The sequence below is a fragment of the Mastigoproctus giganteus genome, chromosome 13 (assembly GCF_048544385.1).
Source record: "Mastigoproctus giganteus isolate SK-2022 chromosome 13, ASM4854438v1, whole genome shotgun sequence".
Classification (NCBI taxonomy): Eukaryota; Metazoa; Arthropoda; class Arachnida; order Uropygi; family Thelyphonidae; genus Mastigoproctus; species Mastigoproctus giganteus.
Window position 1 is genome coordinate 49,330,393 of NC_143587.1, and position 13,339 is coordinate 49,343,731.

The 13,339-nt window shown below is 38.0% G+C and overlaps 1 protein-coding gene across 1 annotated transcript in view; it reads right to left on the reverse strand.

Moving 5' to 3' along the window:
- Positions 1-13,339, reverse strand: part of mRpL47 (mitochondrial ribosomal protein L47) — a 90,949-nt gene that overhangs the window by 25,769 nt on the left and 51,841 nt on the right. Inside the window, exon 3 of the mRNA XM_090387995.1 lies at positions 7,884-7,944. Coding sequence (XP_090244121.1) covers positions 7,884-7,944 — 61 coding nt within the window. The remainder of the gene's footprint in view (positions 1-7,883; positions 7,945-13,339) is intronic.

Below are 13,339 nucleotides of genomic sequence, written 5' to 3' on the forward strand. Positions count from 1 at the left end.
AGAAAACCAGCAAAGACTTCTATGTTTATATTAACAGTTGAAGGAAGGGGTTGAATCACATCGGGCCCACTGATGTCAATGGGTTGACCGTTGATGACCATGCTCAAGTTACTGACAAATTGATTAGTATTCGATTAGTATTATTATTGATAAGTATTTTGCATCTATATTCACACACAAAAATTCTTTAGGAGAGGGGATATCAAACTTCATCAAACTTGAACAATGAGCTAAATGACTTTGTGATAACTGAAAGGAAAGAGGAAGAAAAATTGTTGAAACTGAACATAAAAAAGGCACCTGGGATGGATGGGATCTATCCAATCATATTAAAGGAGGCAGGTAAGCACACTTTTAGCCATAATTATGAGAGCATCTCTGGATTCAGGGGAGGTCCCCACAGACTGGAGATGTTCAAGTGTATCCCCAATTCATAAAGGGAGATCAAAAGGTGACATGAGTAATTACAGACCTGTTAGTTTAACATCTGTTACAGGGAAAATAATGGAGTCACAGCATGGATTTGTTAAGTGGCAGGATTGTCTAACCAATCTGATAGTGGATGCAAAAATAATTTTATTATCATATTTTTGGATTTCATGAAGGCTTCTGATAATGTTTTAAAAAGACTGCTGTACAAACCAGAGCAAAGTGGCATTAAGGGCAAGTTACTACTATGGATAAAGGTATGGTCAAGTGGAAGAAGACAGAGTGGTTATCAATGGGCACAACTCATCCTGGACTAATGTTATTAATGGAGTCCCCCAGGGTTCAGTGCTGGGCACATTGTTGTTTTCAATATTTATTAATGATAGTGATGAAGGTATTTCAGGCTTTAATGCAAAAGTTTGTAGGTGATACAAAGGTTGGCAGGTCAGTAAATGATAATAATCAGGGTGAGCTACTGCAACAAGATCTAGGAAAATTGGGTCAACAGGCTGAGAAATGGCAGTTGAAGTTTAACATTGACAAATGCAATGAATTGCATTTGGGTAGCAGTAATCCCAGAGGAATTTTTCTACTGTGTGGTACTACACTCAGGGCAATAGAAATTCTCTGGACAGTGCAGACATGCTGCCAGAACAGCTCATAGGGTTTTTGTCAATTATATACAGAAACTTTCATAGCAGAGATAAGAAGATGATTATCCCTTTGTAAAAGGGCATGTTTAGGCCCCATCTTGAGTATACAAGTCTGGAGGCTTCACTTTAGGAAGGATGGAGATTTTCTGGAATGGGTCTGCACCCATTCCAGAAAATCTCCATCAGATTGGTGAAGATTTTCTGGAATGGAACCAGATTGGGAACCAGATTGGTGAAGGGAACAAAAGGGTGCTGTTACCTAGAAAGGCTTCATTTCCTGCAAATTGTAGCATCTGGAAACTAGACACCAATGTGGTGATCTGACTGAGGTGTTTAAGGCCTTCAATGGATTGAGTAAGCTGAATGTTAATGGTATTCTTACTCTTGCCGGGTCTACAACATCTTTCAGCTTTCATTTCAATCCAATTTGGCATCTTTATTTTGTGGTACTTCTGCACTGGAAGAAACGTATCAGTGGCTTCCAGAATAAATCCCTTAAATACTTCCCATATTGTTTTCTTGTTGGGTTTAGGAGCATTAGCAACTAAGGCGATATTGCTCCATGTATATTGTCTGTAAATTGCTTGTTCTGAGGTCGAATTTTTGTCTGCTGGACAAAAAAAACTCGAGTTTCCAAGAGTAAAAACCATGCTACCCTCGCCTGAGACTGACTAACTCAGCCACATTGTGAAAAAGTCATATAAAAATAATGCATTCTTGTTCCACAAGATATAGTTGCTTCTCCAATTAAAAGATCCTAAAAAATATTTCAATCCATTATTCCCCACCAATATTGAAATTGAACTGTGCTCTTTCCTTTGAGATTTCTCTGGATACTACCAATTTTATGTGGTCGCAACCTGCTGCACTGTTGTACCCTTGAATAATTTCTTGGCTCCTCAAGTGAGAATAAGGTCAAAGGCATCTAAGTCCCCTATCCTCACTCTAAACAAGCAGGAATAAATAGCAGCCATCCAGTATGCTTTGTTTAACTTCCAATTACAGGGAGAAATTTATGTTTGGGTTCATATTGTGTTAATGTGGATGTGGATTTCCCCATCCTTGCTGTGGGAGACAATGGGTTCCACACTGGCCTTGGAAGTGAAAATAAGCCTGGCCAGCTGTAACACTGATGACCCCTTTTTAATGAAGAAGGATGGTCTATGGTAACATGTGTGAAAGTTTGTCAGACTTGCTTTGGCATTTCTGCAGGAAATGCTGAAGAAGCACCAGATCCATATCAATAATACTATGGGTGGGAAGGAGGAAGGGGTCATTAGACAGAGCCACCTGTTTTAAAATAAAGAGTATTATTATTAATAAGATTATTTTCATAAAGATAATTTGAAAAAAATGAAGAATTACTTAATTCTAGTGATGCAATAAGCACTTGTAAAGTGTCAGTTAAAACTTAACTTATGTTTGCAATTTTTTTTTTTGAAAAACTACTAACAAATGAATATGATATTTAATTTTTATTTTGAATATAACATTACTGATTAGAAGAAAACACATAGTTGAAAATTATCCATTGCTGACTGCAATATATATTTTGAAAAGTTCTGATATGAAAATGGCACTGTGTAAACACTTACTTAAAGAGTTAAAAAAATTGGGAGAACTACTAAGACTATAAATACAATAATTTATTTTTTTATGAATATACTTGCATTAACTAGGCAAAAATCAATGATAATTCTCCACTAGAAACTGCACAACAAATTTTAAAAAGCCTATGCAACCATTTGTGTTTTGAAAATAACTAAAAGTTATGAATGTGTTACTGCACAGGAAAGTATAGTTTTCTTATAAAAAAAATTATGGAAAATTTTGAAAAATGGATTGCTGTGAACATTTAATAAGGAGCCAGGTCTTACTCAGTACTGGCACCAGATCCTTGTCCTGCACATGTAGCCATTTCAACACCTTGTGAATCATGGTGTTGTCTTCAAGCCCCTTGTACCACAGGTTGCAACTTTCGGTGCTCCAAACAGATGGAAGTCAGAAGTAGTAATATTTGAGCTAGAAGATGGATGGGCAGCAAACTTCAATCATTTTAAGAACATCAAAGTCCTCAAACTTGCATGAGAACATCTATCTTCATGTGGAAGCAACAGTTTTACAAGATTTTTGTGAGATAAACCCAAAATACTTACTGAAATATTTTAACAGAGGTTTCCAAGTTGTTGATCTGCCCTCTCAAGCATCCCATACAACAAAATCATCCCTTCCCAATCCCAAAGCACAGGAATCATGATCTTGCTCACTGAGGGAGTCACCTTAAACTACTACTTTCTTGGAAAGATAGGATGATGCCACTCCATGGACTGCTTTTTCATCTCTGGCTAAAAATGGTGAATCCAGGATTTACTTCTGTAATAATCTGGTGCAAGGCTTCCCCCATCAGATTCATAATGCAGCAACAAATCTGAACAAATGTCAGTACAAAGTTTCATGTTCTTCTATGAGGTTTCATAGGCCCACACCTCATATAGACCTTCAAATATATACCAGAGCTGGATAATTGGCATAGAAGCTGCTTTTTTTTTGCAGACTTATAGCTTGATTGCCAGCTGCTTGTTTGTGATACATCAATTCTCATATATAATGTCATTTGCACATTCCAATGTCACAAGGCAACCAGATAGAAGCAAATTGTAGGGTTCAGCTTGTCCTTCTAAAGAACTCTTTCTTAGTCCAGCAACTAATAGGCTTCCGCTACCTGTGCAGCTTCCACATACATTCTTTAGTGCTTTCGAATGTTCCCCAGATTTGTCTTTTGCCATAAAAACTTAATCACAAAACATCCACTGATGTATGTCATTTTGGAGACTTACTGCAATGTGCTATTTATCGGATTTCTTTGCAACTGGGCACCTAAACATGGCACATTTCAACCTTGTAGCACTGAAAATCTGAATTATTTTAAAGAAATTTTGACTGAGGGAAAAAAATGTGGTGTATTATTTTCTGGACAATCCTCACAGATTGAGACCTCAACCATAATTTGGGTTCAGCGAGCCATTTTGTGATATCTCTATTTTATTAACTGGAACTTGAAGCTGTTGCTCAATGCATCATATTGGTATTGTTTTGAGGGTGGAATGAAATAAGTTAATCAGTATATAAGTATATTTTGACAGAAATAGGAATGTTCTGTGTCATTTGATTTATTCTGATGACAAAGGGCATTGAGAACTAAACCTTGCTGGATTCCTTCTCCCGGCTCAAAAGACTTGGAGAATATTTTGATGATGGACCTGAACCGTACAGCACTGAAGAAAACTATCAGGCCAAGCAAATGCAAATGCAAAAACCCACATAGGCCAAGCAAATGCATATCTTGAACACCACAGCACATATTATTATTAATAGCAGTAGTAGTGGCAAATAATGAAGCAATCAGCAAAAAAAAACCTCACCTTATTTGTTCATCCCCTCTAAATATGTGTAATTCTTCCATAAATTTATTCAGACTACCCATCAACATCATATGGTGGTTTGTTCCAACACTCAATCATTCCTTGGCTGATAGCAAGTCCTTGAACATCTATCCTACAGCCATCCTTTTTTCAATTTAAGTTTATGTCCCATTTGTGCATATGTGTGTTGTCCCAAAAAGGGGATACTATCCTCATTAAGTGTACTCAATCTGTTTAAAGCCTTACACACTTCAATCAGATCTCCTTGCAAGTGCCTAGTTTACAAGTGCTGCAATTTGTGGAAGCAGTCTTTAGTGGTAAGAATACCCTTTTGTGTTCTTGACTAATCTGGCTGTTTTTTGCTACACCCATTCCAATTCACATCTTTTCTAAAATGAAGCTTCCAAACCTGTATACAGTACTCAAGGTGTGGCCTAACCATTTCCTTAGTCAATAGGGTAATCACCTCTTTATCCCTAATACAAAGTTCCTGTATATCATCGATGACATCCAGCAGCCTGTCTACACTATTCAGAGAACTTCATATTGGACTGTAAAATTATCCTTAGATCTCGTTCTCCACCATCTTGAGTGTGGCACCACCTAATTAGCATGTTATTCTGAGATTACTGTTGCCCATATGCAGAATATACCTTACATTTACCAATGTTAAACCTCAACTGCCACTTTTCGGCACATCTGCCTAATTTTTCTAGGTTGTGCTACAGTAATGCCTTGATATTTCTTCATCAATATTGGTAATAAATATTGTAAATAATAAGGAGACCAGCACTGAAACCTCAGGAATGCTACTAGACTTAGTCCCTTGACTTTTTTTCTCTTACCCAAACTGAAAAGTGTACTTAACGGAACCCATTTTCAGTTCACTGAAGACATTCAGAAAAAAACGGCCAAAGTGTTAAAAGGGCTTACAGATGACCTTGCAGAATGTTTCTGTGCTTGGAAGAAATGTATGGAACAGCATGTGCAAGCCCAAGGCAATTATTTAAGGGAATAACTTGTAAGGTATGAAATATTTCATTATATTTATTTTACTGCAACAGTCTTGTTGTTTAATAGCCACAACATGTACAGAATCTGCACCTAAGGATATACTGTGCTGTGCATATCTGTACAAATGCATGTTTACAGACCGATTTGCACATGTGTGGGATGAAAAAACTCAGAATGATTCAGAGGAAAACTCTACTCCTCTGCCCGAAATCATCTAACTGCAGCCACAGTCCCAAATTAAGATATCTTTATGGATTTCTATAGTGTCCATTGGGATTCAAACCCAGATCTCTCCAAATGAGTGTTAACACTCATTTGGAACACATTAAAACTACTATACTGTCATTTCAGAGGTTGTTGTTGTTGTTGTTGTTTGGTTTTTAGGAGCATTAGTAACTAAGGCCATATTGCTCCGGGGATATCCGGTGGTCATTCCCTGACCTTTCCGCATCCTCCGTATTTGGTGGCTACAGGCTCGAACCCCTGTATAATCAAGAAGCGTGTGCTATGCACTGCTGCTCCTGCCCACCTGGCTATGGAGGCACCTCATTTCAGAGGATGTGCTACTGATGTGCACTGATTCTAACCAGGAAAAGCACTCTGTCTTATAGGCATTCAGTTATTGTTTGTACACATTTTCTATTGAATGATTATGATGCTAATTATGAAAAGACCTGTTTTGTTCTTTTTTTATAATCAACAATGGCAGCAGAGACACATTCAGACACATTCCGCTATAGCTGAACTAAAACGAACATTACGTATGGGTAGCCATGTGATTCCACACAATTCCTATTTTGTCCTTTTGCCTCACCAAAGTACGTATCATACCCAAAACATCAAATTCTGTATATCACCCCCATTTCTGTACATTTCCAGAGAAGGGGATTTTTAACTGAAGGTAAAATAACTTGGAGTTTTTTTCACCAGGCAGTTGCCTGGTAAGAAACTCCAGGCTATTTTCCCTTGAGATCTGTTTGAAGCCTTTACCTGTTTTAAGTGGACTAGCTGCACTTTCTAGACACTGTCGAATTAAAAATAGGGCAATGTTACTTAATATTACTTATGGGTTGGTTTTGTCATGGTGTTACTTAGGAGAAATGGTGCATGACTTTGTTTTTGAATTGAAATGAACAGTCTTCAACCCTTAAAACGGTAGAGGAAGAAAGGGATCTGAGAGTTGGGCAGATACAAAATTTTCTGAACAGCATAAACAGGCAGCTAGGAAAGCCCAGGTTGTCCCATCGATGATTTAACAAAAATTAACTTGTAGAGATAGGGAGGTCATAATCTCACTGTATAAGGCAATTGTAAACAGCATTGGGAATACCGTGTCCAAGTAAGGAGGCCACATCTGGAAAAAAAAAACAGACATTGAACTTCTTGAAAGAGTTCAAAGATGGAAAACTTGCACACTGAGGTTAGCAAAAGGGTGACTGTATGAGGAAAGACTGATTATGTGAGCTACAAAGCTTGGCAACCAGGCACTTTCAAGGGAACCTGATTGTGGTTTATAAGTGCTCTGAAAGGAGTTAGTAAAATTTCAGAATTCCAGAACTAGGGGCTATAAATTCAAATTAGAGGGGAAGAGTTTAGACTACTCTGTAGGAAATTTTCTTTTAGCCAATGTGTTGTTGATTACGGGAACAGGTTGCATCCACTAGTAGACGAGGTTAACAGTTTGAAGAAATTCAAGGGTCAACTGGATAGTTGCCTATACGAGGAAGGAAGTGTGTAAGTTGTATTTTCTTATCTACTTTTTTTGGCTGATGCTCCAAAGTCCAAGCTTCATTGCACTATAGACTATATACTTACAACAATTACTGTTAATTTCTCTTCTCAGTCTGTTAGGATCTGATATGTTTTCATTAGTTTCACTATCATGTTATAAAAAGCTCACATTCTGAAAACCCATTTGGCTCCTTATATACTAAATCAATCCCATATCAAGGTAACCAAAACTTAAGAAACCATAATGGCAAACCTATCAAAATTACAACATGCCAATCTAATACATTTTAACACATGTGCCATACAACAATCATGAAATGAACAGTCTTCAACCCTTAACAACAAGGATTATTTATTCTATTAATTTAATTCTTTTTTTAAAGAATTATTTTTTTTTTTTTTGCTTTTTTTTTTTTTTTTTTTTTTAAGTAAATGAGGAAGGAACCGAAGCAAGTCCAAAATGTATAGTGGAATATTCAACTTTTATCTTTCCATATTCTAAATAAAATTTCTACTAAACCAGAACACAGTACAGCGTTTCTATTCCATACAGTAAAAGTCTTGCATTACAATATGCCCCTCAACATACATAACATGGTAAAACTCTGCACAACTATATAATGCCAATATTTACCAAAGTTTATGAAGATCTACATTGCTCTTAATTCTCAGCTCATCTTTTCTCCATGATCGTCCTAAAAAAAAACAACATAATACAAACTCATTTACTATGTGATTAAAGATTTTATTTATACACATTAGGAATTGACAATGCCATGAATTAAAGAATTGTATACAATAAAAATCTGGCTAACTATCCATGGGGTAATCATTTGCTGACTAAACTGTGCTTTTACAAAATTAGGATGCACAGTGACACTTTTTATAATTGTTTTTTCACATAGCAACTTTCACATTCCATTTTTTTTTAGCAATCAGCTACTATATGATTTCTTAGTAATAAAGTGCAGAAGATATACGAGGGTGGATCAATAAAGAATCGCCCTGACCTAGCTGCAGAAGTGCTAGCCTGTTGATTCTTGGCACAGGTTTTAGTCCTCTACATAGCCACTGTGCAGATTTACACATTTTTCCCCCTTCGATGGATGAGGCTATGGATACAGCTTTTGTAGAAGTGGTGAGGTTGGTCTTTGAACCATGACTCTGTTGCAGAAATGAGTGTCTCATTATCAGGGAAGTGGGTCCCCTGAAGAAATGATCTGAGGGAAGGAAACAAGAAGTCCAATGGTGCAAGATTGGGTGAGTAGGCTGGATGGGGTAGTATTTCATATCCACAAGTGGTCGCTTGTGTTGTTGCAATTTCAGAAATATTCTCACACCTTTGGACAGCATACCACGCCTACATGTTATGATTTTCTCCCATAATTTTGTGAGTAAGTTGGCATAATAGGCACCTGTAATTGTTCTGCCTTTTGGCAGGTAATCAGTCATTATTACGTTCCAAAACACTGTCAGCAAGACCTTTCCTGCTGACACTTGGACCCCTGCCTTCTTGGGGGATGGGGAACCATGATGTCGCCATTCCATGGACTGCTTTTTACTTTCAGGGTCGAAATGATGTATCCAACTTTCATCCTGAGTGATTAGACGAGAGAAAAAGTCTTCCTCATTTTTTTGGCACAGGGCTAACAACTCGTGATTTCTGTTGTCGATCAGTCTTCTGGAAACCAGTCAATAATCAAGGAATCCATCTTGCACTCAATTTCCGTAAATGGAGTTGGTCATGAAGGACTGTTTCAACAGAGCCCACACTAATCTTCACCTCCTGGGACAATTCACGCACAGATATCAGGTGATCTTCCATGATTAACGGCTCCACTTTTCTGATCATGCTGTCATCAATGGCTGAATGGGGATGACCTGGAATGGGCTCAGATTCTACCGATGTCCGACCACACCTAAACTGTCTATGCCAGTGCTTCACAATGCCATAGGATAAAGCTTCATCCTTATATACAGCAGTCATCTCGTGGATTTCTTTAGGAGATTTCCCCTTCAAGAACAGATACTGGATTACAGTTCTAGCTTCAACTTTGTCCATGATGCTACTTCGTCACACATTTAGCTCTGTAAGAGAAAAACAAATTAAGACACAGGGCTAAAATTTTACACCTTTAGTAGACAGATATGTATGATGCTACACACAAAATATCATAACTCTGCGATATGTGGAAGTAGGTGAGGGCGATTCTTTATTGAACTACCCTCGTATTAAATTGAAAGAAATGGTTTCTCAGAAAAGACAAACAACCAATCTTATAATATTCCAGAACAGATTCAGCATCAGTATATAATATTTGTGATACAACAACATGGAATTTCATGAATCAACAGTTCAGTTCAGACAGAATTAAGAAGTGAAAATAATTAAAGAATATACATTTAGTGCTTCTGGTAAACCCTTGCTTTAATGGACCTCAATTTAATGGACTTTGAAAATAATGCACGGCATTCACTGAACCAGGCTTTTTTTATCCAAATAGGGGATGGTGGCAGAACTGCCTAAATATGGTAATATTTACTATTAGTTAAAATATTTTCACTGCCAGGGAGTTAGGATTTTCCCCACTGTTATCTTCCAGTTGCCTGCTGACCAGGTCAGTTATCAGTAGGGATTTATCCATTAAACCTCCAACAACTTACGAGCTCTTCAGGTTCTGAATAAACGTTATTCAGTTTCCTCTGTTGCTATAAGATGTGTCAAAATTTCAAGCTCTTCTACTCCACATGTTCAGTAAAATGCAGTATTACATTTTTTTTTTTTATTTCGTACTACAGCACTTTCATAGCATCCTAGAAATTTTGGTTAACTACATACACGTCTTTCAAATTGTGGCCAACTGGCCTTAACAGACAAGCCTTAACCCCCATGGTCCATTAAAATGAGGTTTTACTGTATTTAGAGACCTATTTCAAAGTAAAAAATTAAATGCTGAAAGAGGGACCACTGCACCATACAAAACTAAAACTGGACAGGCTTAGCAGATCATTAACGGTTCAGTAATAAACAATGTTTAAAACTAACAAAACAGTAAACCCTGGATCCTCGGTCAAAAACACTAGAAGGGAAAAGACAAATTATACTAGTATAACAGGTCTTCAAAGAAAAGAATTAAGATTCTTGCTATGCAAATACAAATCAAATTCCATGCACTGTTAGAGTCTTAAGAAAAGCAAAGAACACACAATATATCTTCCTGTAGGCTAATTCAATTCAATAATAACACACACAAACTGTAGCACATTCAAAATTTTGTTTCACCAAAAGACTGTTTCTCATACGAGGAAATAAAGTTACAAAGAACTACCAATGGATGTAATTCTTATTATGATGCATCTTCCTTTCACAAAGCAGAGAAAATAAGAATTAAGAAAATTTGGTTGTCAACACCTAATATGACTCTATTAATTGAGACAATAGACTGGAGCAACATGAAGAGACACTTGGGCACTGATCTGATGAATTTATTAGGATAAGGCAGGGCTCAACAAATTTATGTGAACAAAATGGGAGTTTGGTATTTTGTTCTTTATCATCTTGTTAAAAGTACTGTATTTGTTTCTTTATAGGGACCAAAACAGGGATAATTATTTGGTGTCATAAGTGTTTTAAGGAAGAATTTTTTATACAGAAGAATGATTTATATAGGGAGCTATGCTTTTAAATAGAAACCCTGATATGAAAACTAATAAAAAATCCAAATAGAAATCTAAAGTGCTTTAGTTTTAGTGTACATCTTTTGTTACAAAATGTATTTGACTCCTCGAAAACAGTCTAAGACTGTAACCTTAGAGCATACTTCCCTTACTCAGTAGTAGACACAAGATCCACAAGAAAGGTGATAACCGGGACTGCAAGAACTACCGTGGCATCAGCCTCCTTTCCATCATCGGAAAGGTCTTTATGAAGATCATCCAGTCAAGACTGCAAAAACATCGCGAGCAAACCAGTCGAGAAGAACAGGCAGGATTTAGACCCGGGCGAGGATGCTGTGATCAAATCTTTGCCATTCGTCAGCTGATGGAGGAGAGGATCCGGTGTGGACAGCGAACCGTCATTGTTTTCATTGACTTTAAGTCTGCTTTCGACTGTGTCCACCGGCCTGCCTTATGGAAACTACTTGAGGTTGAACATGTACCTCGAAAAGTCATCACACTCCTCCAAACTGCATACAACGGTTTAACCAGCCAGGTGCGCATCCAGAACGATTTATCAGAGGAATTTACCATCCAAACTGGAGTCCGCCAAGGGGATGTAGCCTCCCCGTTGCTTTTCAACATCGTGGTTGACGCCATTATGAGGCAAGCATTCAGAAACAGACAGGGCATACAATATGACAAGGATCACTATGTGACTGACCTGATGTTTGCTGATGATAGTGCTATCCTTGCCGGTAACGACGCTGAAGCCACGGACATCCTCTACGACATTGCCCGCATTGCCCAGCCATACGGTTTGAAGATCAATGCTGGTAAGACAAAGGCCCTGACAACAGATGGGTCGCAAGCCACCATCTATCTCGAAGGCGTCCAGATCGAGCAAGTGCAGGACTTTAAATACCTTGGGTCGCTGGTCCAGGAGAAGAAAGTTGCATCCACCATGGAAATCCACAGCAGAATTGGACAGGCGGCCACTGCGTTCGCCTCGCTCAAATGGTGTCTGTGGAAGAGGACCAACATTTCCACAAAGACTAAAATCCGACTCTTCCGGACTTTGATCCTGCCCATTCTTCTTTACGGATCGGAAACATGGATTTGTCTCAAGTTAGATTTGAACAAACTTGAGGTATTCCAAATGCGATGCCTGCGGCAGATCTTGGGCATCTCTCTTCGCGACCGCATCACTAATGATACCATCCGCGCCAGATGCCAACAGCAACCAACCATTGCCGACCAAATCCAGAAGCGAAGGCTCAGATGGTTTGGCCACGTATGTAGAATGGGCACGAACAGAATACCATCCACACTCCTTTGGAGACAACGACCCACCCAATGGAGCATCCAACGGACCGCGCCTAGGAAAACGTGGGCCAAGCAAGTGGAAGATGACTTGAAGAGCCGACGTCTCGACCTTAACCAGGCCAGGACTGAAGCCATGGATCGTAAGGTATGGAAGAACATCACAGAGCAAGTCCGAAACCCTGCGGCACCTACAGCAGCATACTGGTTGCGTGGCCAACCGCCTCCCCCAGCTGCCAGCTAAGGACCAAAGAAGAAGAAGACACAAAATAGTGTCAGGTTAGTTTTGGAGCTGTTAGCAAAATAATAAAGCTGAAACATGAGAGGTTCAATTTCACTTCAAAGAAAAGAAAAAAAAAACAACACCTTAAACTGATGCTTATATAATCAAAAGAAACAAAACAGACCCTCAATTGACCATTTCTAACTCACAAAAAAAGGATTTGGCTGAAACTGGTATGAAAATAGATGATTCCACAGTCTGCTACAGACTTTTAGATGTTGGCTGGAGAGGTTATAGATCAACTAAAAAGCAACTTTTGACTCAATCTATGAAGAAACAAGTTAGGTAATGAACTCAAGTGCATAACATTTTTGGCACATTTGATTTTTAATTAATTAATTGAATTTTTTGATTTTTCTGTGATTAATAAAAGCGAAAAGTAAACAAAGTTATCTTATTATCAATTAATTACTAAGAAAACTATATATAGAACTTTATAGCTGTTTGTGATATAATTAATTTAGATTACACTATTATATAAAATCGAATGCACTATGCAATCTTTGGTAGTGTATTGCTTATTATTATTCTATAGGAAAGATTGACAATGATGAAATAAATGAAGAACTAAAAAGTAAATTAATGAACAAACTAGGGGGGCTTCTCCACGTCCAAGTTTGCAGACGATACGAAGGTTGGCAGGGTTGTCAAGGACACTACTGACACTATGCTGCTGCAACAGGATCTGGAAAGGTTGAGCAGATGGGCTGAGAGGTGGCAAATGAAGTTTAACATTGACAAATGTAAAGTACTACATATGGGATACAGCAACCCCAGAGCAACGTATCAACTCTGTGGTACTACACTGACGGTGGTAGAGAATGAAA